Source organism: Colobus angolensis, unplaced genomic scaffold (genome assembly GCF_000951035.1).
Source record: "Colobus angolensis palliatus isolate OR3802 unplaced genomic scaffold, Cang.pa_1.0 Scaffold2, whole genome shotgun sequence".
In the NCBI taxonomy this organism is placed as follows: Eukaryota; Metazoa; Chordata; class Mammalia; order Primates; family Cercopithecidae; genus Colobus; species Colobus angolensis.
Genome location: NW_012115154.1, coordinates 263,917 through 291,880, shown reverse-complemented (window position 1 = coordinate 291,880; position 27,964 = coordinate 263,917). Strand labels below are relative to the sequence as shown.

At 47.4% G+C, this 27,964-nt stretch overlaps 1 protein-coding gene across 2 annotated transcripts in view; it reads left to right on the top strand.

The window, feature by feature from the left end:
* Positions 1 to 27,964, top strand: part of PLXNA4 (plexin A4) — a 516,386-nt gene that overhangs the window by 326,535 nt on the left and 161,887 nt on the right. For both annotated transcript variants that reach the window (XM_011941209.1, XM_011941210.1), the window contains one exon: positions 13,987 to 14,118. In XM_011941209.1, the coding sequence (XP_011796599.1) occupies positions 13,987 to 14,118 (132 nt within the window). The remainder of the gene's footprint in view (positions 1 to 13,986; positions 14,119 to 27,964) is intronic.

Genomic DNA, 27,964 nt, shown 5'->3' with positions numbered 1-27,964 from the left:
AAATGTAAACTTTAGTGTGGGGCTCCACTTATTGGCTAGTGAGCTTGGGTAAGATGAAAAACATGTAGCCCCTGCAGTAAAGAAGCTCCTAGGGAATGGGGAAGACAGTGAGCGCTCATGACCTAGTGTAGCAATGCGTGTAAGTGCCATGAGCAAGGTGTGCAGGAAGTGCCACTGGAGCCCACGGGAGGCACCAAGTCATACCGGGAGACTCTGGGGAGAGTTCTGAGACTCTCAGTTTTTCCTGAGCTGGATCTTGGGTAATGTCACATGCATCCCTCACTTCCTTCCAACCCTCATTTAGGACGGACACACACACACACACACACACACAATTATCCTAGATAGCCCAGGAACTGGGGCTACTTTGAAATCCTGGTATGGATCCCAACTGAGCAAATCTGGAATCCCCTCCTGTTCTAGGGCTTTGCAAATGCACTGACACTGCAAAATGAAACTCCATCATTTCGGCCAGAAGCCAGGCAGCACCACTCTGACCAGCGTGTGCTTCCCAAGGGTACGAGGAGTGGATGGAGGGAGATGTCCCAGCCTTGTTGAAGTTGTGTCCTCTGCCTTCTGGGAAGCTGCACCTCTGCCCCTTGTAGTAGGTGAACATGGGCTGTTCTTAGCCTCTCTCACACACATGACTGTCCTTGGATGGCAGCCTCAGTGTCCCATGAAAGGGCTGGTGCCCCAGTAGCCTGATGAGGCTGCAGGAGAAGAACCTAGAGCAGAACCCAGAAGGGAGAGCAGATGTTGAGGTAATATGCATTTGTCTGATGTTCCCTGGGTTATTTATTTATCAAGGAAATTGCAAAACAGTGCTTGGGGGCTGAGCAACAGACCCATGGGGCTTCCCGTAGACAGTATGATGATGGGGGCCATATAGGGCTGGCTGCTGCAGATGCCCTTAGTGCTAGAAAGAGGCTTGGTGGTCCTGTAAGGACAGAACATCAAAGAAATGCAAGCTTGGAAGATAGTCTCTGAGGTTGCTGGGACCCTTCTGATCTCTTTCCAATGTTAATGGGACTCATGTGTTCATTTGTTAATTTACTAAACATCTATTAAGCAACCAGTGTTCCCAGAGCTACCAGGGAGCCTTGCTAGGGGAAGCTGTGCTCTGCTGCACCATCATCACCATCACATTATCTCCTCTTCATCTTCATATTGGCTTACTGGGCACATCTACATATTAACTAGCCACAACTCACAGGCATGTCCATACATTGTGAGCATGTATCAGGTGCTGCACTGAGAGCATTTCAGAATTCACCTGATGAGATCCTCATGGCAGCTCTAAGCTCTGAATTCTGAGACCCGTATTTCAGCTGAGGATACCAGGCAAGTCTGAAAAGTCCTGCCTGAGGTTGCAACATCCATAATAGACAGAATCAGGGGAGCTTGGTTGCCTGCACAGCCCCAGGCTTAAGCTCTATACCACTGACCTGCCCTCAAGATGTTGACACACTCATGGCTGAAACAAAACATGCTCAAAACATGAAAGGAATGTTAGGAATAGGCTTCCACGCCCTAAGTGCCTGCACCCAGAACCGAGGCTGCACATGAGGTGAAAGGGCGATCGGAGTGGGCAGGTGTTACGGAAAAAGGCCTCAGAGGAGTGACCAGGGGCAAGTCCAGAGGGACTGATGGGCGTGGCCTGGCTGAAAGGAAGCAGAGAGTCAATGGAAGGAAAGGGAAGAGGGGACGAAATGGTATGAACAGGACTGTAGGTGGAGAACTGAACTGAGTCCTGGGGGAAACAGAAAAGTATCTACCTCTGCAAAGAAGGGCAAGAGGGATGACTGGGGACTGTGCCCACCATGCCCTGGGTTGTCAGTGTTCAGCAGTTGTTGACCTGATGAGGAGGAAGATGAGGCATGTTCCTAAAATTGGGAAAGAGTCAAGAGGAGGCCTTAGCTTATAGGGGAGCTGCTCTGGGGTGATGGTAACAGCTGGTAAATCTGGGATGTGAAAGGAGAGGGAGGTGAAGCTGCGTCTGAGGCTGCAATGAAGGCCCCGTTTGCTAGCACGGTTGACTTATTGAGTCTTTGCTCCGTGCCGAGCTCTGTGCTAGTAGCTCCCTTCCTCCGAGTTAGGACCTGGATGACTCCTGGAGGTGCGGTAGCAGCTCACACAGGAGTCCCTGGATTCCCCGGCTTCTCTCTACTTCTGTTTTCTTTGGGCCTCCAGCTGGACAGGGGTTTTCTCCTGGTTCTATTGTAGCTGCACGAAGCACCTGCTGGATCCCACTCCGTAGGAGGCCAGATTTCCAGCAGGAGAGGAACATGGATTGTGCCAGCCCCAACATCCTTGCGTACCTGTTCCTAGTCCTCATTGTCTCAGGAATCAACCCCTTTGTCATTGCAACAGGTGTGTGGGCAGAGAGGCGAGGAGGGAGCCTCTCCATGTGTTGGGGCAGAGATGAATATGGCTCGTCCAAGCTGTAGGATGAGGCAATAGAGGCGTGTGGATGAGGAGCTGGTGGTCCTGGGTTCTGGCCTGCCTCTCTGTGCCTGATGCCATGCAGGGCCACTGACTCTGCTTTTGGAGACTGGCCCTGCTTCTCCCCAGCATCTTTCCAGCCCCTCCTCTGCCCTGCATCTTCCCTGGGTCCTCAGAGATGCTGCATCTCTCAACGAGGCTGGGCTGTGGTTCTCCACTCCCTCTTCTGAGCTTGGTCAGACCATAGGCATGAAACTGCTTTCCTCTTCCTCCATAAAGTCATTGGCTTTCTGAATCTCTCCTGAGTTAAAGCAGACTCAGTGTTTCCTGGACAATTCCTGTAGCTTCAGGGCAGCCATGAGAAGGTCTCTGGGTCCACGATGGTGAAATGTCAATCTGTACAATTCATCCTAAAGAGCACAGACTCTTTAGTCCTGGTTCCCTGCCCTCTGTTGACTTCAGACAGCCCAGAGCTAAGCTGTGGGTCCTCTTCTGTCTCTCCTGCCCTTAGGTGAACTTGTCAGATGTTGGGAGTCCAATCTGCAGGCCACATCTTCCAGCCTCTTTATCTACTGCACATATAGAAACCTTCTAACCTCTTTATAACAGGGTCGTGCTCTCAGTGGGCTTGGATGAAAATCATAGAGATCCCTTCATTTGAATAATAATCATTGCACATTAATCATTGCTAATATTTATCAAAGCCCCCTCACTCTGCTAAGTATTATTCATGCTTGAGACATTATCATACTTGCCCAATAATGGTAACAATGAGGTATTGTTATTATTTCTGTTTTTCATGTGAGGAAAGTGATAGGAAAGTTTAGTAGATTGGCTAAGGCTGCACAGTTCCTAAGTGTCCGAGTTGGGAGTCACGCTGTTTGCACCACTCCTGCGCTGCTGGTGCACCCCAGCTCAGGACTCTGGTCTTTTGCAACATAGATGAGCGTGGTCCATCTGCCAGGTGTCAGAAGGAGCTGATGCGTGTAAAGTGCATGGCATGGTGTGGGGTACATGGCAGGTGGTGAATAACTATTTATTCATGGAAACTTGTTTTCTTAGGGATGGGAGTTGCCCAGGCTCCTTTCTAACCAGAGGCACACGGGAAATGGTCAACCAAGATTTTAGGGTGCACACGGGAAATGGCCAACCAAGATTTTATCCAAAGAAGTGGTGGCTCTGGGGTCACGGGGTGGCTGACCTACCAAGGTTTCAAACCTGTAACTTTAGCACACAGTGCTCTCTGGTGTCTCTGGGAATGGTACAATCAATGAAGCTGTTTCAAAATATTCCACATGTGAAATATGCTGGTTTGAACCTTTTCCTGGTGTGTTCTTTATATCAGTCCTATTGATTTCCCTTTTTATTTCTTCAGCATCTTTCTCTTCTGGAGTCATAGCTTGTTCTTTGTGTCACCACTCAAACAGGTGGGGAAGGTTTGGAGGCCATTATCCCTGGTTTCTTTTTGGTTTGGACATCGCAGGGCAAGACGCTCCTAATGGCAGCATAGAAATCATTATTTGGCTCTGAGAATGTGTGTAATGGGAGACCCAAAGGGACCGATTGTCCCGGCAGTGTTTGGTAACACGGCGCAGGATTCGTGCACACACGCTGCCTGTCTAATTAATTACTGTTTACACTCTTGCAGTTCCCTTTGCATCCTCTTTCTCCTGGCTGGAATCAGGAAATCAAGACAAAGTGCCTCATGGAGCTATTCTGGGGCAGCTTAAGCAGCATGAACACAGAAGCAGGGTTTACACCCACCTTCCAAGCCCTGAGACTAAAGGCAGGAAGGCATGGATGTGGCGTCAAACAGTCCACCCTGCTGGTGAAACAGGGCACCTACCGGCCACGTGGGCCTGGCTGGGCAGTTTCTGCTTCACTTTTGCTGTAGAATCTCCCAGTTACAGTGAGGGAAAGCCCCTAACTGGCTCCCTCACTGTAAAATAGGGGAAATCTACACCATGAGGCTGAAGAAACACAAAGATGATTACTTTGAGTGTTTTCATTCATGCATTTATTCAACAAATGGTTATTGAGCACCTCCTCTGTGGCATGGTTCAAGGGTCTGAGATACATCCCTTGATAAAGATTTCTGCTCCTGTGGTGTGTATGGTCTAGCAAAGGCATAAACAATAACCATCATAATAAATGCAGGACACAGTATGTCAGAAGGGAACAAGTGCTGTGAAAAAAAGCAAAAGCAGAATGGGGAGAGGTGATTGGAAATCCAGGGGAGAGGCAGGAGGGAATAATTTTAAAAAGCAAAAGCCCTGGGGAAGATGCAAGGTGCTTCTATGACTGCAGTCTTACTCTCAGGTGCCCTTGGTGTGGGGTTGTAGGGATATTGGCAGTGAGGGCCTGGGGTGTGAGGAGCTCCTCTGGTGGGGAGTCTGATGGGAACTGAGAAATCCTCCAGTCCACCAGCCTGCAAACTAGGCAGCTCACCACAAGGAAGGGCCCCTTTCTGAAGACGTTTAACCCACAACCAGCCAGTTGCCAAGATACTCAGACCTCATGCCCATATTCTCATCTATCTTCCTGCCAGCCTGCTGCAACCTTCCCAGCTCCTCTTTGTCCCAGACACAGTTGTATCACCTGCCCTCTCTCCCTTTTCACAGAATTAGAAAGGGAAGGTTCTAGAGATTGTGTTTGAGTTGAGATGTGGCCCCATCTTCAGAGCCAGAGGGTGTACATGTGTATACATGTGTGTGCACACACATCTGTGAGTGTGCGTGTGTGTCTCCTGGTTCTAGCCGTGGCAACTCAGACCCAGAATCAGCTTCTCAGGCCATTCATTCATTCATTCAACAATGAGTACCTACCCTGTGCCTGATTCTGGCATTCTTTGTTGTGCTAATTCTTCCTTTCAGGTGCCCAGTGACAGTGATGAGGCCTACATCATTTAGAACCTGTGGGTGCAACTGAGTAGACTGCATATCTATGATCCAAATGGCTCACAGTTTGCTCCCTCCTGAGAGACATCATACTGCTGTTGTGTGCCAGAGATACGGATCCTGGTCACTTATTGCTTGCCAGGGATCTTTGTTGCTACTTTTGCCTCCTTGGGAGCCAGGTCAGAGCCAGGAGAGAGACCCAGGACAGCTAGGAGAGCTGAAGTCATGTGCTCAAGGCTTCTAAGAGGAGCCAAATCTGGCCCCCTTACTTCCCTCCTTCAGCTCCTCACCTATCCCTGCCTGCCCCGATGAGGTCTCCCTTGTGCAAACTGACTGGTTTGCATTTTGTTGCAAGAGATCTCCTTCCAATTCTGGGCAGTTCAAGGCTTAACTCTGGCTCTGGCATGGCTGGAATATGGGGCACCTCTCCATAAGCCCTCCACCTCTGGCCCTGTGGGCAAGGCGTGACCTCCTTCCGTCCTGACCACCAGCTGGTTTGCCACGTGCCTCTGTATTGGAGGTTTGAGGGTCTAGGTGGGGAATTAAGATTGGCCCTGGGACATATGCCTCCAGGTTTGCTCTGTTCCCCTCTCCATCTACAGTTCCAGCTCTATTTCCCTGCTTGCTGGATAAGACCCCACCCTTGCATTCTTATAACTGGGTCCAGCTCCCAAATCTCAAAAGTGTAGACCTCCACTAGGAAGTTTGGGGAGGATGTGAAGGGATAGAGGAAAGGGAGAGTGCAGAGGTGGCCTGCATCTTTAGAGATGAATAGCACTGTTTGCTCATTAGGGAGATTAGTCCAAGCAAGACGGCAGCCAGAACGCTCTAGTGCAAGCATCTGCCTGCTACTGGGAGACTATATTTATTGTTCAATCCTTCAGTGGATGTAAATAAACAGCCCGGCCCAGATAATGTTCCAATAAACAAACAAGCAGCTGCCAGGAGCTCCCTGGATGGCTGACCTTTGAGGAGGCCATGCTGCTGATGTTTCAATAGCAGTCTGTCTGGCAGTGTGGAGACTCACCGTGCCAGGGATGGAGATAGGTGGCAGTGCCTGCTGATGGATCGGCAGGGGGCCAGCGGGGCTGGAGGAAAGGGTCTGGCTGCCTTGGAAGATCTCGGGCTGGGGACTGAGTAGCTGGGGATGTGGATGCCTGGATACCCAGAGTAGAGGGGGTGTGTGTGTCTGTGTGTGTTCTTGGTAAGCTGCTTGTACTATGGAGTAGTGCAGTGCACACTGAACGCTGTAGTGGAGGTTTCTGTGTGGCACAGGCAAGATGATGCTCAGTCCTTAAGTGCTCATGTGACCTCACCGGTTGTTAATGTTGAAATGCATCTATGCAGTTGGTAGTCAGTTGCTGCCCCCAGCCCCAGATGCCCACCACCGTCTGGGTGTTCCACTCATCACCACTCTCTCCCAGGGCAGTATTACTTGGTGCGGTTAAGAGTCCCCAAGAATCCCCTCCCATAGCAATGATTCTGGCTGACTGGTTGGTTCCCTCCCACGAGCAGGGGTACCAGGGATCCTGCTGCACAGGAGGTGTGCCCAGAGTGTGGGAAGAGAAGGCATGGGTGCATCGAATGAGCCTGGATTAGAATGAGGCCCATGCAGCAGCATTCTGACTTGAAGGGGACCATACAGCTTGTTGGAGCATATGGCCCAAGAATGCCCAGAAAGTAAGGGCAGTGGGGCACACTGCACTGTGCTGTAGCTCAAAGGTCCCTGAGAGACACAAAGGGATTGCAGCAGAGGACGCAGGAAGGGAGGGTCGGGTGGGGTTGGGGGTGGTTGCAAAATCTCAATGGAGCATGCCTCCAGGGGGATAGTTACAAACCAAATTATTAACAAGGTCACTTGGTGAGTGCAGAATCAAAACACAGGGAAGAGAATAGTCTAGAATTGTGCTATCCAATATGGTAGCCTCTGGCCACACAGGAAGCCCCTGAAACATGGCTGTTCCAAACTGAGCTGTGCTGTAAGTGTAACATGCACCTCAGGAGGCAAAGGTTTAGCTAGTATGAGGAAAAGCAGGTAAAATATCTCAATAATAATTTTAATAATTTTTATTCTTGTAGACATGCTAACATGATCATATTTGGGGTATATTGGGTCAGATTAAACATATTATGAAAATTAATTTTACCTGTTTGTTGTTGTTGTTGTTGTTGTTTTGAGACAGAGTCTCGCTCTGTTGCCAGGCTGGAGGGCAGTGGTGCGATCTCTGCTCACTGCAAGCTCCGCCTTCTGGGTTCACGCCATTCTCCTGCCTAAGCCTCCCAAGTAGCTGGGACTACAGGCACCCGCCACCACGCCTGGCTAATTTTTTGTATTTTTGGTAGAGATGGGGTTTCACCATGTTAGCCAGGATGGTCTCGATCTCCTGACTTCATGATCTGCCCGCCTCAGCCTCCCAAAGTGCTGGGAATTTTACCTGTTTTTTAAAATTTGGCCACTACTAGAAAATTCTGAATGACATATGTGACCCTCATTTGTGGCTTATACTATCTTCCATTGTCTAGTGCTGTTCTGGAACATTCTACTGGGGCTGAGGCAAGGCCTGCAGGGGCACCCGTCCCTACCACAGAGGACACAGTGGTTCTCTGATCTGCTCTAGTCTCTCTCTCTCTCTCCTCAAGATGATGCTGCAGAAAGATGATCAAATTCTTCCCCTTGGACACCCTTTTTCCAATTTTTACTCTAACCCTCCTGTCAGTATGTTACGACTTTATGAAATCTATTAGTCCTGCTAATTTTGCTACTTCAGATCAGTCTTCCTACTGATGTGAAAGATTTCGTCCCCTAAGGTGGCTTTGAGTAAATTTCATGTTACCTGTTATGTGTTGTATTAGTCAAGCTCTCATCACTGGCAGCGCCATATTGGTAGTTCTAGGTCATGACGCTGCCTGCCCACTAGCCTCACCTGGAGCTGGGCTCATCATCCCTGGTTAAACTCCAGTTGGCCAGATCTCCTGAGAAGAACAAAGAGAGGCCTTTGAACACCCCTCTGCCATAACATTTGCCACTGGGCATTATTTGTGCGAAATCTGAGCCCTCCAGGAGACAGGCCTCCTGGAAGGCAGGGCTGGCACTTACCACCTCTCCTCTCCAGAAGGAGAGGCCCTGGAAAAATGGGCATTCAACAGACGCATGGTGAGTGTGGGATGTGTCGTTCTGTCAAGAGACACATAGGATCGGGGTGTGGTTTCCTCCTTGGTGTCATCCTTAGAGGTTAACATCTTCCAAACACCCAATGTGCCTTTGTGACCCGTGATTGTTTTCTTTACTTTTTTTTTTTTTTTTTTGGAGACAGAGCCTCACTCTATCACCAAGCTGGAGTGCCATGGCGCCATCTCAGCTGACTGCAACCTCCACCTCCCGGGTTTAAGTGATTTTCCTGCCTCAGCCTCCTGAGTAGCTGGGACTATAGGCACCCACGACCATGCCCAGCTAATTTTTGTGTTTTTAGTAGAGACAGGGTTTCACCATATTGGCCCGGGTGGTCTCAATCTCTTGATTTGGTGATCCACCCACCTTGGCCTCCCAAAGTGTTGGGATTACAGGCTTGAGCCACAGTGTCCGGCCAGTTTCTTTACATTTTCTACCAAAAAAAAAAAAAAAAATCAACTTCTGTTTTCATCCTTTCTCATTATTTAGGTGATCCACAAGTATCTATACTATGTAAAATAAGAAATCTAGGCTGGGCCTGCTGGTTCACGTCTGTAATCCCAGCGCTTTGGGAGGCTGAGGTGGGCAGATCACGAGGTCAGGAATTTGAGACCAGCCTGGCAAATATGGCGAAACCCCGTCTCTACTAAAAAATACAAAAATTAGCCAGGCGTGGGGGTAGGTGACTGTAAGCCCAGCTACTCAGGAGGCTGAGGCAGGAGAGTTGCTGGAACCCAGGAGGCAGAGGTTACAGTGAGCTGAGATCATGCCATTGCACTCCAGCCTAGGCAACAAGAGCAAGAATTTGTCTGAAAACAAAAACAAACAAACAAACAAAAAAAGAAATCTAATTTGTTCAAGCTGTCATGTTATAAGTGTTGGGTGGCCTCTGCATTGACGACTGAACCATGGTCACTGGTCAGTGTGTCTCCTTTCATCTCAACTATTTCTTTCTGGCTTGGGTTGTCTTTCCTAGGCTGTTCTTGAGTTGCAGGCATCTGGATTGTGTTCCTACCTTATGAGGGGTAAACTGAATGTGATCGCGTATGTTCAGGTGAACTTGACCAAGATGATAGCTCTGCTAGTCTGTTTTTCTATGAAATCTTACTTAAATGCTACCTACCATTTTGTTGGCCTTTTGGCTGCCTGAGTATTGGGAGTAGTAAATGGTGGCTTTGATCTCTTCCTCAATCCTGACTCTTACCTCGATTATAACTAGCAGCTCAGATATTAGAGACTGTGGTTGTTTTACATTTATTCAGTAATTACTTACTAAGCACCAACCACGTATCAGGGACTGCGCTGAGTACAGTAGGTATGACCTCTTCCTTGGGAGACTCATGGTCCCAGGGCTATTTGCCCACGTGGCAACTGTCAGCCCTGCAGAGGGTGGACCATTTTTTTTGTAGTTCACCTTTGTTGTTGGACTTCTTGCTGTCCCAAAGAGTTTACAATCATTTGTACATTTTCCTGCTGCCTCCTCCAGGCCATTTATAAAAAATATTAAATGAGATTAGTCATAACACTAGTTACTTCTCCATGCACAAACCTGTCTTTTCCTGTCTCTGAGTCAGTTCTCTCTCTCCATGGCCAAACTGCCCGAAGTCCCACGGAGACTCATTATTTTTAAATACCTTTTCATGTGGAACCTTGTCAAAGGCTTCTGGAAAATCTAAATAGCTAAGAGACAAGCACTGAGCTAGGAATCAGGAGACCTGGATTCTAGTCTTATATGCCATTGGTTTATCATCGAACTTGGGGCAAGTCACAGAACAGCCTCCATCTCAGCTGCTTCATCAGGAAGATGAGAATGATTATTCTGGCAATCAACATCATAAAAATTTTACAACCATCAGCTGAGACAGTGTTATTTAAGAATGCTTTGGAAGGTATAAAGCAAGAATATAAGGGATCATTATTTAGAAAATTTACAATAGCACCTTCATTCATATGCAGGTTTCTCTCCCAGAAAAACTGCAGTAGATAAAGACATGGCTCCTCCAGCAGCCCTGGGGTGATGCTTGTTTAAAACCAACTCCTTTGACGTCTTGAAGGAATGCAGGTTTACATAAACAATAGTGCCGGGTTCAGTGTGAGCCTTTGGTGTAGTGTGTGAACTCATAGAAGCATGACCACTGGAATCAATCAGACCCTGGTATGGGTGCAGCCTGTGCCATCCGCCAGATGGGTGACCTTAATCAAGTTATTTAACATTTTTCGTGCCACACCTGTAAATGGGGACAATATTAATGCTTACTTTACTGAGTTCTGAGATTTAAATAAGAAAATAAATATATGTAAAATGCCTACCATTGTCCCAGACCCATAGTGGCCACTCATTAAATAGCAGCTTTTGTTCTATTTGTCTACGTTAAGGGTCCAAGAGCCACCAGCTGGTCCATTCTACCTAAATTTTTGGATTGCCCATCAAACATTCAGTAAATTCCATCATAAACTCCTTTATCCATGTCCTGTGTGAATTTTTTCAACAGATGAATAAATAATGCTTTTCTTTGGTTTTCTGAAAAGTTGTTGGAGGGTGAGGTGGGAAAAGAGAGAAGGAGCCTTTCCAATTACATATTTCCCACTGGCAGAGTGCAGAGGGTGGGGACTTAGCTGTATCCAGCCTCCTTGCAGAAGGCCAGGCCTATGGAAACTTGTCCAATTGGTGCTTCCTCGTCCACCCGTCTGTCCCTCCCCCAAGTCATCTGGTTTCCTTTGATGTCCAGCCACACCCAGCAAACCCCTCATCCTCAGGAGCAGGGAAGTTGGAGTCGAAAGATAAAGGAGACTGTTCAGGCACTGAATGTAATTTCATTTGGGGATCAGGCCAAGGGGCACTGGATGGGGCTTAGTTCCGCCAGCACTCCCCCGGGGACCCTGCTCTGGCCGACGGTGGCCTGAGGGGACTGGAGACCAGCCAGGGCATTCAGTATCATTCTCTGCCTCTGCTCCAGGGGCACCTACCAGCTGGGGATGAAGCTTGGCTGGGCCAGGGGCCAAGGCCATCATTGTGCAGTCAGACTTGGGTGGTAATCCCAATTGGTTTTGCACAAACTCCTGTTTCATCCAGATTAGGAAAGGACCTGGCCAGCGTGGACATCTGGTGGCTTGGGGATGGGCACAGAAGAAGGAGGGCTCTGGGAATCAGAGGCATTTCCATTTTAAACACTAACCATGACCTCTTTAACTGTTGTTTTCATGGGCTTAATGGGAAATTAGCAAAGAGGAATCTGAACTACATTTATTTATTTATTCTTTTTTAGAATAAATATTTGTCAAGCTCAAGTGTTTGAGCACCAAAATCAAGAATGACTAGAGAAAGTCTCAGGAATTGTAGAGACTAGAGACAGACCCTGACCTCAGCCCCCTGCCTTTAGGTGGCCGCCACTGAGAGACACACGGGAAACCCTCTGGGAGCAAGGACTCTCATGTAACTGGTGGTAGGAAAAGCATGGACTTCCAGAGTCAAACTGAATTCTAATTCTCTCCCCAGATTTTATCGCACAGGCCAATTGTTTAATATACCTGGGTATCATTTTTCTCATCTATTATCAGTGCATCCATTAGGACTTTTGATGTTGAAAAAAAAAAACCTTTGTATTACTTTAACATAAAGAAAATATCTGGAGTAACTAGAAAGTCCCAATGTCAGGCAGGCTTTGGGGTTACTTTGATTCAGTGGCTCAGCAAGGTCACCAAAGACCAATTTTTTCCCGTCTCTGTGCTTGACTTGCCCTGGTTCCAGCTCCCTTCCTTGTTAGGAGAGGGTTGCCCACAGATCTTTGAGCTCCAAGTTCATTTTACCCCTTTGAGAGTTAGGAAATACGGTCTCTTCTCGCTACCATGAGTCCCTGCTTTGCTCTGATTCACACTGATTGACTCGAGCCTATTTTCTCTTAATCACTGTGGCAGAGAGTAAGATCAGGCTGGTTTGTTTGTGCTCATCATGGACAACCTGGGAAGCAGGGAGTGGGTTCAATACCACCCAAAAGGTGGGAGAGGGTGGAATGGATGCCAGAGGGGCACATGAGCCGTAATGAATGAACATTAAACCCATGGGATTGAGAGGATTACACCAATAGAGAATTATGTGCAAAACCATCTCCCAGTACCTGATGTCCACGAAGCTTAAAAATAACACTTAAAAGGAAATTTTAAAAATCAGAGTCCAGAACAAACCTAAAATCAAGCAAATAAACCACAAAATAACCTGATATTAGAGTTCATGGACTCAAGAGAAATGAAAGGTGAGAGCCTTCTGGGGGGCCTGGTGTGGTCAGTTGTCATTAATGTGGTGTTCTTTCTGTAATTTAGTTCCTCAGAATGCCTCTTTTATTCTCCTTGATCTTGTGAGAGGTTAAAAATTACACATTAAAAATTAAAAATAAGAGTGCCTAATGGGAATATTTGGAATATATTCCTTTTCCTTAGCTTTATTGTTGAAATCTCTAAAATTACACTATGTGTATCTTACAGTCCTGTGTGTGGCGGGGAAGTGTGGTGATCCCCTAGCTCTCGCCTAACCACACTCTCAATAGTATTTGTTCCTGATTTATGGGAGTGGCGTTATTAGCACTCACTGTGCAGTGGTCATGTTGGGTCTATGCACTCAAACACAGGATGGTTCCAGAGACCTTGGCCAACATCCAGAGGCCAGACGAGCATCATGTAGGGTTGTAAAGCTCATGTCTTTTCTAGGTTAGTTCTCATTCATGGGGCATGTGGGCAGAGGTCTTCTTTCCATTGTCTCTAAGCTGTCCCAGCATTTCTAGGAAGAACTTGTGGATGGCCAGGGAAGATCTACTCAGCTGAGTGTTTGCAGAAGGTTGTGGATGACTCATGCCTGAAGCACATTTTCCTGTAATTCCCTCATCCCCTTCCCTAGGGACGTGAACAAAATCTCTAGAAGGTTTCAGGACCTAATGTTATAAGTATAAGCCACTATTTCAATGCCAAAAAGAGACCCTTAGTGTGAAACCTTTGGGGTTGGCCCCCTGCCTGGTTCCCCTTCAAGGTACAGCAATGACATCTGGGTAGCAGTTCCCTTCCTTACACTGACATGTTTTTCTGCTAACAAATGCAGCAAATAATACCGCCTTTCCAATGCAGGGTGACACTCTGATCTGAGTAAGCTTCAATTACATGTTGTTCCTCCAAGCCTCAGAGCCTCATCTTTTTCTCCAAAGACCAGCAAGAAAGGCATGAAATGCTTTAGCCTGAGGCAGAGGGAACCAGGGAAATCAAGACTGGATTCTTGGTGAAGCCCAGCTTGGTCCCCAGCTTCCCTCTCTGCCACTCCCATCCTGAGGCCCTTGGTGAACTTATGTCACTCCACTCCTTGGCTTTAGCCTGTGAGCACTGTAGAGACAGAACTCATGCTCTCTCCCTCGGCTGTTGACAGGGTCTCTGGCTGAAGTTTGACTGCGGGCAGTGCAGGATCTGAACTCACATTGACTCTCCTCCTCTTCTCCACAGATCCGAGTGGATGGACCCAGGGGCAACGCTCTCCAGTATGAGACGGTGCAAGTGGTGGATCCTGGCCCAGTCCTCCGGGATATGGCCTTCTCCAAGGACCACGAGCAACTCTACATCATGTCAGAGAGGCAGGTAAGGCTCTTTGGGCTCTGCTAGACATTTGTCTTACAGCTAAATACTAGCCTGTGGCTCAGTACAAACCTTAGGAGGCCAGCTGCAGAGAGGTGATTTGATTTATTTGGCGCAGTGTGTATCTTTTCAGTTTTGCTGCCTGGGGACTGAGGCTTAGGTGTTCTGAAACGGGAAAGAAACATTTAAACTATCAAAATACTGGAGACTCTAGAACAAATCCACTAACTTCAAAATCATGTGTATACATTCAGGGCCAACATTTGCTTTCTTTTGAAGAAACGTCATACAGATGTCCAAATTGTGGGTCCAGATTTCCCTGTACAAAATGTGATGTCATACCAAAGTCACCTTCCTGGCCCCCAGAAGCCTGTGGGAAGCAAGGATTTATTGCCAGAAGAGCCTAGTTAAGGGAACGCCATGGTCAGGACCCAGAAAACAGAGTCTGTGTGGTGAGATACGATGAGGTAGGGCATGGCCTGAACTTTTGTGTGTACATACAACTCTTCGTGGAAACTCCAGCAAATGCTGCGAAGCCTGCCCGAGAAGAACAGATACGGTGCAGGTTTACTGATGCTGAGTAGGAAGTAGAAAACCTGGGCTTGGTTCTCAAACTGAGCTGAGAAGGAAGTAAGTTTTTATGGAGTCCCTGAGCTCAGGCCAGGAGTCATATATCTGCAGCAGGCAAAGGAAGGGGTTTCACCTTGGATATCTACGTATTTAAGGGTATTTCCTGGAGTCCTCTAATTCACTGCCTGGAGTGCTCCACCCCACAACACACAGCCCACCCCCAGTGTGGTGCAGCACCACCGTACCTCTGCCCTGCGGCCTCTGTGGAGGATGGGTCGTTCCCTGGAGCTGTCCCTCCAGCCCATGAATATGTATGCGTTAGTTCTGAGTGGCAGCAGCAACCATGAGGGGCAGATCTCTCCTCTTTTTCATCCTCGTCAGCGTGGCCTGAACTCTCTGGAGGACCCTGCTAACAGAGTCTGGATTGTTCTGCCTGGACCCTCTCGGCATTGTGGGGGAGATGAATTCCACATTATGCCACCCACGGGGCTTGTGCATTATGCCTTAGCAGTCACAGGAGCTCTGCCCTCCCCAAGAGCTCGATGACATCTTCTCTTCGTGTCGGACTCCCCGTTCTCCCAACTTTAGCCACACTGGGACCCATTGTGCCCTGGTTGAGGCTGCCACGGCTTGGGAATGGTCTCATTCCCAAGGTGGGGTGGAAAGTGGAGTATTTTTTCCTCGGAGGAGAGACTACCAAGATGGAGCCTGCAGCTGGGCACAAGGCTTCCCATTTGTCTACATTCCTTGCTTTTATAACAGCTTCCAAACTCCCCACTCCCAGCCCACCTCTGAGGCCCTAGGAGCTGAGGGGAGGCAGCTTTCCTTGGTGGCATGAATCGTCTGGAGAAGATCTTCACAAGGCATTGAATATTCAGGATTTCTTGCCTGATCTGAAAGCCAGCATTTCTGAACCTGGGACTTAAAACATAAGAGGACTTTCAAAGATGGAAAATATAAACGGAGCCAGGTGCAGTGTCTTGCACCTATAATCCCAGCTGCTCGGGAGGCCGAGGCAGGACGATTGCTGGAAGGCCAGGAGTTCAAGGCCAGCCTAGGCAATATAGCAAGACTTCGTCTCTAAAAAAATAAAGAGAAATTAAAAAAAAAAAAAGCATAAGCTGATAATATGAGTTATCAGCCCCCTCTGAGAACTGAGTCAGGATTCTGAGCATTACTCCTTCCCTTCTGAATCCTTGTTCACCTCCTTGTCCTCAGCTATTTCCTCTTGGATGGGTAATGTGGTCAGTACCCATTCAGGCTTGGCAATGAGGCACCCTGAGAGCTCCATATTATGGGCACATTGGAAAGGAAGGCAGGAATGAATAGAGCCAGGGCATTCATCCATTCCAGGGCTGCTCCACACAGATGGGGAGACTGGCCTGCCACCCAAATGACCATTTCAAAGCCCTAACACCTGGGCCGACAGTGGTCTCCACTGGACTTGTGGATTCTTGGTGGAGATTTGTAGAAGAGTGCAATGATTAAGTCCGCAGGTGTTGCCATTGGAATGACTGAGCATGCGTCTTAAATCTCATTTACTAAATGTAGTCTCTGATAAGTTCCTAACCTCCTTAAGATTCAGCATTCTTTACTGTCCTATGTAGGTGACAATAATATCAGATAGTTTTGTTCCAAGAATTGAATGAGATATGCATAGAATAAACTTAGAACTATGGCTGGCACAGAGTAAGTGCTTGTTAAATGGAGAGACTCTTGTTTTTAGGACTCTGTGACAGGAGTTTCCAGACACTGACTGTGCTTACAGTCAGGCAAGGACTGGTATTGAGATTCTAGATGGTCCATCTGGGTTGGAGCACAGCAGTCCAGGTGAGGCCAAGGTAGGCAGGGAGCAAAAATCCAGTCCCGGGGGAGAGCCCATGAGGAACCCAGGCCTGCTTGACAGACTGGGCACGTGGAATAGAGCTCAGGGCCAAGCAGCTTGGTGAATATACCTAGGTATTTTCCAGACCCAGGGCATCAAGACTAATTCCAGCCTCCTTCAGGTAGTGGGTCTTCCTCAGCCATGATGGGTCAGAACACTTTGCACACCGTGTCTGCAGGCTAAGGGCATAGCTTGACCATGATGTCAGCGTGGCCTGGAAAGCACTTTCCTTTCTTATCTGACTAATTTTTCCTTGTCTTTCAAAACTTAGCTTGACTGTCACATTCTTCATTGGGTTATTCCTGGCCTGCAGTTAGACAAGTCTGTAGTAGCCCTGTCAGACCAGGCTGTGATGATGACTTCCTTGTCTCTGTTGCCACCAGCAGCTTGAGAGCATCCCATGCCTTGCCAGCCTAAATCTCACTTAATAGGCCCCTCATAATTTTTTAATGAATGAGTCCCCAGTGCCTTCATTGAACCAGAATTGGAAGAGAAAAGTGCCAACACAAATAACCTACTGCTTCAGTTAATTTCAAAGCTCAAACTTAAGTAACTGAAAGACTAACTGAAGCCTGATCTTACTGTCTGCCACAGAGAGTAAGGGTGGGATTGAACCCACTCCCTGCTTCCCAGGTTGTCTGTGATGAGCACAAACAAACCAGCCTGATCTTACTCTCTGCCACAGAGAGTAAGACGGAAAGAGAGAAGTTCAGATAAAGGAAGCACCTCCTGTGTGTCAGTAATCTATCACTTGTATTCATTGGCTAGGGCTACCATAACAAAATAGCACAGACTGGGGAGCTTAAACAACAGAAATTTGTTTTCTCCCAGCTTTGGATGTTGGAAGTCCAGGATCACAGTGTCATCAGGGCTGTTTTTTCTGAGGCCTGTCTCCCTGGCTTGCAGATGGCTACCTTCTCACTATGTCCTCACATGGCCTTTCCTCTGCGAGCAAAGCCTTGATGTTTCTCTGTGTGTCCTACTCGCCTCTTCTTCTAAGAGCACCAGTCAGATTGGATTAGGGCCTCTTTCTATCAGCCTTATTGTAACATAAACAGCTTGATATGGTTTTGCTGTGTCCCACCCAAATCTCATCTTGAATTGTTGCTCCTATAATTACCTCGTGTCATGGGAGGGACCCTGTGGGTGGTAATTGAATCATGCAGGCAGGTCTTTCCCATGCTGCTCTCATGACAGTGAATACATTCCATGAGGTCAGATGGTTTTCTAAGGGGAGTTTCCCTGCACATGCTCTCTTGCCTGCTGCCATGTAAGACATGGCTTTGCTCCTCATTTGCCTTCCACCATGATTGTGAGGCCTCCCCAGCCATGTGGAACTGTGAATCCATTAAACCTCTTTCCTTTATAGATCACCCAGTCTCAGGTATATTTTTATTAGCAGAGTGAGAACAGACTGATACACACCTTTTTGAAGAACCCATCTCCAAATACAGCCATATGCTGAAGTGCTGAAGGTTAGGGCTTCAGTGTGTGAGTTTTGGGGAGAAACAATTTAGCCTGTTACATCACTGTCATGACTTTTGCCCTGTCCTATTATTTTACATTATGTTTTTGTTTTAACTTACAGTTTCAACTTGGATACCTACTTTAACTGTCTCTTAAATAGTATTATTATGGATCTAACACGTCAGTCATATATAATATGACTGATGTACTTACAAATCAAACAGAACTATTAAAATTATTAAAACTCCGTGTCTGCATCCACACATAGTCTATCTGTGTGTTGCTTTGGGAATCACTGATATATTGGCTGTAGCTTGGATTTTGACGTCTGAAGACCTAGATTCAAGACCCAGACCTATCCTCCACTGGCTGATGACCCTGGACAAGTCAATCAGCTTCTTTGAGTCTCACTTTTCTAATCTGTAAAATGAAGATAGTCATGATAATCTTCTTCCATTGAAGAGCTCAAATAACACAAGAGACACATCTAGTAACTTTCAGATTGTTATTTTTTTTTCTTCACGTGAAGTGAAGACCTAAATATTCCTGAAAGATGGGAGTTAACAACATTACATACCAATGAGTTAGTCCAGGGGTCAACAGACTTTTTCTCTAAGGGGTCAGATAGTGAATAGTGTGGGGTTTGTGAACCATATGGTTTCTGTTGCCATTATTCAACTTTGCTGTTGTAACACAAAAGCAGCCATAGATAACATCTAAACAAATGGGGACGACTATCTGCCAATAAAACTTTGTTCACAAAAACAGGTGAAGAGCAGTGGTTTTGCAATCTCTGAGTCAGTCCTATTGTGAAAATGTGTTAGATGATGACCCCGGCATTGGAGATGGTGGAGTTACTGTGTACAGGTCACTCAAAGAAGTGTGGGGAGAAAATTCCTCAGCCTATTAGAATGGACCCCAGTGCCACATACCCAACTGCTGCCTGACATCTCCACTTGGACATCTGGTAGATATCTTCACTTAACATGTCTAAAGCCAAATTCCTCATCGACCTTCCCAGCACTTCTCACCTGTAGTCTTCTCTATCTCAGATGTTAGGGATGATGGCAGATGATGGCAACTATGCCATTCAAGCTAAAAATCTTAGAGTTATCTTTGATTCCTTTCTTTATCCCTTACCCCACATCCAGTATGTCAGGAAATTCTACGAACTCTACAGAATATTTCCAGAATATGGCTATTTCTCACCACTTCATTGTTACCTACCTGGATTGAACCCCCATAGTCTCTTGCCTGAATATTCACAATAGCCCTCCAGCTATTCTCTCTGTTTCCACCTTCGTCTTTCCAGTCTTTTCTCCATGCAGCAGTTAATCTTCAAAAGTTTGAGTTATATAGTATCATTCCTCTGTTCAGATTCTTTCAATGGCCAAAGTGCCTGTGAAGACCCACAGGGCCTTATATGCTCTGTCCTCATGAGATGTCCAAGCTCATCACCTGCCACTCTCCCACCTCCCCTACTCTGCAGGGCCAGGGTGGGAGAGAGTGCCCTGGACACAGAGATGTCCTCTGTGATGCTCCTGCAATATGGCAGGCTCCTGCTTCAGAATCTTAGTCCTGGTTGTTCCCCTTTGCCTGGAATTCTCTGGAGGTATCTGCCTCCCCTGAGTACTACAGGTAAAACACTAGATTGCCTTCCACTCACACTCATAAACTCCCAATCTCCTCTCCTGGGTCTGTTTTTATCCATTGCACTTAGTCTCTTCTTATTTGCTATATGATTCTTATAATTGTTCTGTATTATATGTCTTCCTCATTTAAAATGTAAACTCCAAGAGAATATAAATTTTTGTTTTTTAGTCTTTTTAGCTTACTTGCATATCACAGACCCCCGGAACAGCACTGACACCTAATAAGTGCTCAATACACATTTGTTGAATGAGTGACTGAATGGATCTGAGCTCAAGAGAGCTGTGGCTTCAATTCTGCTGCTCTGGCTGCTCCTATAACTGAAGACTAAAATCTACCATGAAACATACTAGCATCTGTATTCCCAGATCTTAGTGGAAGAGTGTCCTAAACATATGGTAGGATGGCAATCTGGATGATAATCAAAGAGGTTTATATTGGATTGAAGGACACATTTTCTAACAGGGATCACTGTATAAAAAACCGGTGGTAGAAAATGGTGTGCTTTATGCTGTCCATTCTTACATACCAGCCTCTCTCTTCTCTGATCTTTTTGGGATCTGCAGCAGGGCAGTGGCCTAAAGGACCTCTTGGTCCTGGTGTTATGTTCAATACAATGATAGGTGATATGGCTTGGCTGTGTCCCCACCCAAATCTCATCTTGAATTGTAGCTCCCATAATTCCCAAGTATTGTGGGAGGGACCTGGTGAAAGATAATTGAATTATGGGAGTGGTTTTCCCCTTGCTGTTCTCATGTAGTATATAGATCTCACAAGATCTGATGGTTTTATATTTGCTTGGCTCTCATTCTGTCTTGCCTGTCGCCATATAAGATGTGCCTTTCCCCTTCTGCCATGATTGTGAGGCCTCCCCAGCCACATGGAAATCTGAGTTCATTAAACCTCTTTTTCTTGATAAATTACCCAGTCTCAGATATGTTTTTATCAGCAGCATGAAAACGGGCTAATACAACAGGTAAAGAGAGAGCAGGCCGGGCTTGGTGGCTCAAGCCTGTAATCTCAGCACTTTGGGAGGCCGAGACGGGTGGATCACGAGGTCAGGAGATCGAGACCATCCTGGCTAACATGGTGATACCCCGTCTCTACTAAAAAATACAAAAAACTAGCTGGGCGAGGTGGCGGGTGCCTGTAGTCCCAGCTACTCGGGAGGCTGAGGCAGGAGAATGGCATAAACCCGGGAGGCAGAGCTTGCAGTGAGCTGAGCTCTGGCCACTGCACTCCAGCCTGGGCAACAAAGCGAGACTCTGTCTCAAAAAAAAAAAAAAAAAAAAAGAGAGAGCGAGCAGAGGTGAGCAACTGAATCAGGAGGCTTGTGAGCGCTTTCCAAGTTAACAGAATGGGTGTTCATGGACCCCTCCTACTATCAGGGGCATCTCATTACTCTCAGCATAAGGCCCCAGCTCCTGGAATGGCCCTCAGACCCATCCTGTGGCTCCTCTCCACCTCTGCAAGCTCATTTTGTGGCCCTGGCCCCTGGCTCTCTGTGCACCAGCAAACAGGCCTCCATCTGTCCCTGAGCCTAGCTCCTTCCTGCTGCAGAACTTGCAAGCTCACTGTTTCCTCTGCTGTGACAACTCTCTGGCTTTTCCTGTGGCTGGTTCCTCCTCATGGCCTGTGGTTTTTGCTCAAATATTGTGTCCTTAGAGAGGTCTCCACTGGCCACCCTACATAAATGTCCCTCATCCTGGCATCTTGACTTCTTCCTATTAAGTCTTTTTGTTTACTCACTTCTGCTGCCAACCACAGTATGAAAATTACCTGTTTATTTCCCATCTCTATGCATTAGCATATAAGTTCCTGGAGGGCAGGGACCTTGTCTCTCTTGTGTCTAGCAGGTAGAGGAAGACCTCATCCAGAGAAGGGGCCAGGTATAGTCTTGTAGAGTTAATATGAGTGAATGAGCTTTGGACTTCATCTCTTTGTGATGAAGAGCAACCTTTCTTTGAAAGCACTCTGATTTTGGTGAGGCTGGGACCTCCTGCCTGGAGATGATGCCTGAAGACTTAAATAGAGATAGCAGGATTCTGAGTTTTGTTAAGAACCAGATAACTGTGATTCAGTCAGCAACCCAGCAAGCTCTAGGGTGTTACCTCTGCCCCTGAGGAATGTTCCTCTTTATCATTTGGTGGGCAGCAGCTGCTCTCTCTTCTAAACACTCCTTCATCCCTTCTTGTCCCTAGTTTCTTTGTGGACGGAGATGCTGGTCTCTGCCACCTCCAGCCTCCCTCTGATTTATCTGATACCACACTGGGGGACACAGAGTGCAGAAAAGAGGCATTTGACAGTCAGGGGAAATATTTCACATCATATTTTAGTAGCTGAGAAATAGTTACTGAATCCATAGTTGAAGAAGTATCCAGAGAGATCAACTAACTTTGACTCCCCACCACTGTTTGAAACTCTCCTTGGGGCCGAGTGTGGTGGCTCAGGCATGCAATCCCAGCACTTTGGGAGGCGGAGGCGGGCAGATCATCTGAGGTTAGGAGTTCGAGACCAGCCTGGCCAATATGGTGAAACCCCATCTCTACTAAATATTTCACATCATATTTTAGTAGCTGAGAAATAGTTACTGAATCCATAGTTGAAGAAGTATCCAGAGAGATCAACTAACTTTGACTCCCCACCACTGTTTGAAACTCTCCTTGGGGCCGAGTGTGGTGGCTCAGGCATGCAATCCCAGCACTTTGGGAGGCGGAGGCAGGCAGATCATCTGAGGTTAGGAGTTCGAGACCAGCCTGGCCAATATGGTGAAACCCCATCTCTACTAAAGATACAAAAAATCAGCTGAGCCTGGTGGCACGCACCTGTAATCCCAACAACTTGGGAGGATGAGGCAGAAGAACCACTCCAACCTGGGAGGCGGAGCTTTCAGTGAGTTCAGATCACGCCACCACACTCCAGCCTGTGTGACCTAGTGAGACTCTGTTTCAAAAAATAAATAAATAAATAAACAAACTCTCCTTGGGTTCCAGTGTTCCTCATTCCATATGCTGAAAGAGGCCAGCTCTTGGCATGTGGTAGGATGAATGGATAGTAAAGAGGATGAATGAATGACATGCAGGGCAAGGATTATATGACTAATGGAGGTAGAGAATGGAGTATGTGTGTGTGTCTCTGTGTGTGTGTGTACACATGTGCATATCTCTGCACAAAAATGCTACACATTTTCTGGCTCTGTCACCCATTCCCTCAGCACCTCTTTCATTCAATATTCAACAAATGTTTACTGAGCACCTGCTCTGAGCCAAGCATTCTTCTAGGTTACCAGGAATTCCATGAGGAGCAATACAGTCAAAGTCCTTATCCTTATAGGCCTTACATTCTGGGCAGAGAGAGAGATGGTGAATGAGAGAATGAGGGAATGAATGAATGGCTTAGATCAGGTAATAGTGAACAGAATGAAAAATTAAACCGACTCAGGTGGAATAAGGTGATGTCCAGAAGAGTGGAGGTGAGTGCTCTTTTAAAGACAGTTGTCAGGGAAATTCTCCAAGGAGGGAACTTTTGAGCAAAAAGCAGAAGAGAGTGAAGTGGTGCGAGGGGACTGTCTGGGGAGAAGTGGTCTAGGCGGAGGGAACAGCAAGCACAGAGGCCAGAGACGGGCAGGTGACTTATGTTTTTGAGGACACCGGATGGGCTGCCAGGAGGGGAGAAAGGGGAAAGTGGTGAGTGAGGCAGCTGAAGACAGAGGCCAGTTCAGGTCACTCCAGCCTCCATGTGCACCTGTGAAATGGGGATTTAGTAAACAGTATTGATCTCCTGGAGTGAGCGAGGATTCAATGAGATATTCCAGGTAAAAGAGCTTAGGTCAGAAAGGACATTCAGCAAACGTTAGCTATTAGATTATTTGCAAATTACATAGTTCTGCAGGCTGGATATGGTTTCTCTTATCACGGACGCGTGGGTCCCTCTGTGAGCTCGTGCAGCAAGTGCCGTGTTGTGTGTACACTTCTGCTTGGAGTGTATGAGTGTGCACTGTGAGTTGTCAGTGTCATTTTGTCATGATTTAACTGTGTCTTTCAGAGCCATGTTACATTTCTGTCTCTTTTCTTTCTTCTGCATGATTCTGAATCTCTCTCTGCTGTGTGTGCACATGCACACCCACCCCTTCCCCTGTGTCTATCCTTGTCTGTGGTCTCTGTTAGCCTCCTTCTTGCTTTGTGTGTGCATGCCTGTGTATGAGTGTGGTGTATATTTACTAAAATTCCAGTAACCCCGAGGGAATGTCTATACACACTGAAACCAATGTGATAAAAACCTGCCAAGCCGATGGGCGGGAGGTGAGAGGAAATGTCAGTGAGGCAGATAAATGAGAAGATGAGGTGGCAAAGCTGGGACCGTCCTTGTTCCTGGGTGCCCTGGAGTGACCCCCACCAGGGGAGAAGCAGCTGTCCCCCAGACAAGGCGAGTATCTTCTTTGATAGGCCCAGAGGAAGTGGCAGATTTCTCAGTGAATTTCAATGTCGCTGCCTTTCCACATACCAGCCCTTGCCTGCCTGGAAGCCAGAAGCCTCAAACACACATTTCTGCTTTGGGGATCTGTTTCAGCCGTGTTTTGAGCAAAGCCATCTTTTATGATGTCCTTTGTTTTACTGACTCCTCTTCAAAGTGGGTCTGCTTCCAGGTGCTGGGGGACTCTTGCAGCCTGTCCTCCTGAGCTGCTGATGCTCAAGTCCTTGCTATAAAGCAGGAAGCGGACACCTGTGGGGTCTGAGGAGGTGGGCCTGGAGGTGAGTCCCCTGCCCATAGGCATTGCCCAGGATGGCAGCCTTGCCTGGCTCCTTCCAGCATAAACCAGTAGTGAAGTGGCGAGGGCCACCTTGCTTTATAGCATATTACTCAGGCCTGATTCATTCATTCGTTCAGGAAACACAGACCAACCTGGGCAACATAGAGAGACACTGTCTCTAATTTTTTTTTTTTTTTAATTAGCTGGACACTGTGGCTCATACCTGTATTCCCAGCACTTTGAGAGGCCAAGGTAGAAGGATTCGTTGAGGGCAGGAGTTTGAGACCAGCCTGGGCAACATGTCAAAACCCCATCTCTACAAAAAATTTAAAAATTAGCCAGGTGTGGTGGTGTCCACCTGTAGTCCCAGCTACTCAGGAGGTTGAGACAGGGGGATCACTTGAGCCTAGAGGTTGAGGCTGCAGTGAGCCATGGTCACACCACTGCACTCCAGCCTGGGCAACAGAGGGAGATGGCTTCTCTAAAAATACAAATAAATACAAATAAAGTTTTTTTCAAAAAGAAACATTCTGTAAGCTCTCTCCTACTATGTGCCAAGTACCAGTCAAGGCATTGGGAATACAACCATGAAGAAACAGTGACATATCCCTATGATTTTAGCAAAAGGAAGCAGCGAAGAAGGAGCCAACCTAAGAAATAATCAGAGACTATTTATGGTGATAAACACTCCAGGGAAAGGAAATCAAGTGGATTAAGTAGAGTCAGGATCCTTGTGGGAGCAAAAGGGTTGCATTTTCAAATAGAGAGGTCAGACGGGCATACAAGAGGAGAAGGGGAGGCCTGTCCCAGTTGTCCTGTCCCTTTCCTTCTTCTGTTTATTTGCAAGTTCTTTGTTTGGGGTTGTGAAATTGAAAGATGGTGAAGCTAGCCTCTCTGGAGGGTAGAAGTGAGAGGAGGCATCATGATTGTTTTTTTTACCATGCTGTGAGCTTCAGAAGGAGCCATAGTTCAATGGGGAAGTGGTACCATGGTCTAAGAAAGGGCGGCATCGCTTGGGGCTTGGGACCCGGAAGTGGATGGTGCCTCCACCAGGGACCCCCGTGTGATGAAGGAGTCATTACTGTTTCTTTGTGCCTCAGTGTCCGTCCCTGTCTCCACCCTGCCTCCCAGGATGTTCTGAGGGAGGTGACGTGAAGTCTGGCAGTCTGGGAGGTCTATAGACATTGATTTGATAGAAGATGCTGTTGTAAAGATACTGTCTCCAGCCAAAGGTGCTGGGCTCCTGCGAAAATAATTCCTATTCTCAACACTGGGTCTGCGGACATGCCTCACATGAGGTGCACTGGATGGTGATGCAGCCGTCTCTCTGCCATCCTGTCTGCCCCTGCAGGGGCCAAGCTGTACACTCCAGTTAGTGTTTGGATGGTTGACACGGTGACAAGACCATGTGGACGTTTGCTCCTGGCACCCAGGCTGGCCTGTGTCTGATAGCTCCTATGAGAGCGAAGTTGAAGCACAGAGCTGAGGAATGAGTGACAGGAAATGGAGCCACCTCAGACATTCACAAAAACAGAAAAGCTGTCTCAGTGTTTCACCCAATTTCACTCAGGTGGGAGCCTTCCCATTTGTCTGGAACAGATTCTGAAGGTTCCAGAATGTCATTATTGAGATAGTCCCACTTCCCACTTCATTCTCAGTCAAGGTACAGGATGTCTCCATTTTACCACAGCAGAAATGGAGGAACCAGAGGCAAAGTGACTTCCCTCCCTCATTTCCTACAGTCAGTAGGTGCTGAATTGTCCACTGCACCCTAAAACCTTAGGCCTGGAAAATGCTGCTGGCTTATCTGGTGCAACACACTCCTACTGCACTTTCCTTCTGCGATCAGTGTGGAAACTGAAGCACAGAGGAGGGAGCAGGTCATCCAGAGTCAACAGCAGTTTGGCAGAGGAGCTGAGCTTGAATCCAGGGTTCAGCTCCTTCTGCAATGCCTTCCCCAGCCCCCTCTTCCAGTGAGGAACAGGGAGCTCTCTGTGAGAGGAAGAGATACTATTCATCATCTTGACTTCCCAGTAAAAAGTGATGCACCCCACTCTCAGATGTCAGAACCAGCCCTAGAAGGCAGAAGGACTCTCTGGGGATGGGATAATGGAGCAGTGCAGGTGTGATCAGAACTCAGAACCCACCTCGGCCCCATGAAGGACGTCCCTTGGTTTACTTCTCCTTTGTTGTAGCCTGACGCAAGGTGGGACAAGAGCCCCTTTGCAACCTTTACGGCATCTTGGGGTACATGGAGCCCTGGGAAGCACCAGCCCCACCTCACAGAGGGAGTAGGCAGGGAAGCAGCCCATCACTCCCACTGTTCTTTTCTGACAGACGTGTTTCTACATGGTCACTGGTATAGGCAAAAGTCTCTGACATCTGAGTAAGATCACCACAGTGGCCTGGCATCTCTCAGACAGACCATGGGGGTGACCAGAAAGCACAAGCATGTGCAGGATGGAGGCCACAGGGGGGTCATTAATAGACCACAGACTTGGCTTTTCATACCTGTCCTTAGTACTCACCAGCTGTGCCACCTGGAGTCACTCACTCGAGCAGTTCGTGCTTTGGTTTCTTATGTAGAAAATGAAAGTGATGATAACTCCCTTTCAGTGCTTTTTAGGATTGAAGTTAATATATGTAAAGTGCCTAGCATGTAGTAGGAAGTTGTGGTTGCTGTCATCATTATCATTATTCTTATTACTATTAGAAAATGTATTGTTAATCCTAGCACTTTGGGAGACTGAGGCGGGCAGATTCCCTGAACTCAGGAGTTTGAGACCAGCCTGGACAACATGGTGAAACCCCGTCTCTACCGAAAATACAAAAAGTTAGCCAGGCCTTATGGTGTGTGCCTGTAGTCTCAGCTACCTGGAAGGCTGAGGCATGAGAATCACTTGAACCCAGGCGGCGGAGGTTGCAGTGAGCCAAGATCATGCCACTTTACCGCAGCTTAGGTGACAGAGTGAGACTCTATGTCCAAAAAAAAAAAAAAAAAAAAATTCTTGTTAGGGGCAGGGAAGCCTGGACAAACCACTGCTTGGTGGCTAAAGGTCAGTCAAGCTCCAGGCACCAGCTACCCAGGATTCTGTGCTTCCCCCATCTATCTCAAAGCCCCTGGAAAGTACTCAGGCAGACACCCCCTTCGTAGTAAGGAGCACTGCCTTCCAGGGGATGGGGGGCCTGGGAGGCTGTGGTCTCCCACCCTAATCAGAGAGAGCTATGTTGCCTCTGGATTTTTCTCTGTAACTCTGCTTCCACTCCGGGGAAGAAGTCTGAATCCATTTGAGTCCAACCTCATTGGATATATGAAGTTATCACAGATTGGGCAGCTGAAGAAACTTTTGGTCCCTCATCTTCCAGGACTTCTAGAGCAGAGGGAAAACTGGCTCATTTTCCTTCTTTCTGCCCCACAATAGAGAAGAGCTATGATGTGGAGGTAGAGCAGGGGTGGGTGAGGGAGGATGTGGAGCAGAAGGAAAGCTGAGGAAACCCAAGGGCCAGTGGTTAAAGAAAGCGCTGGC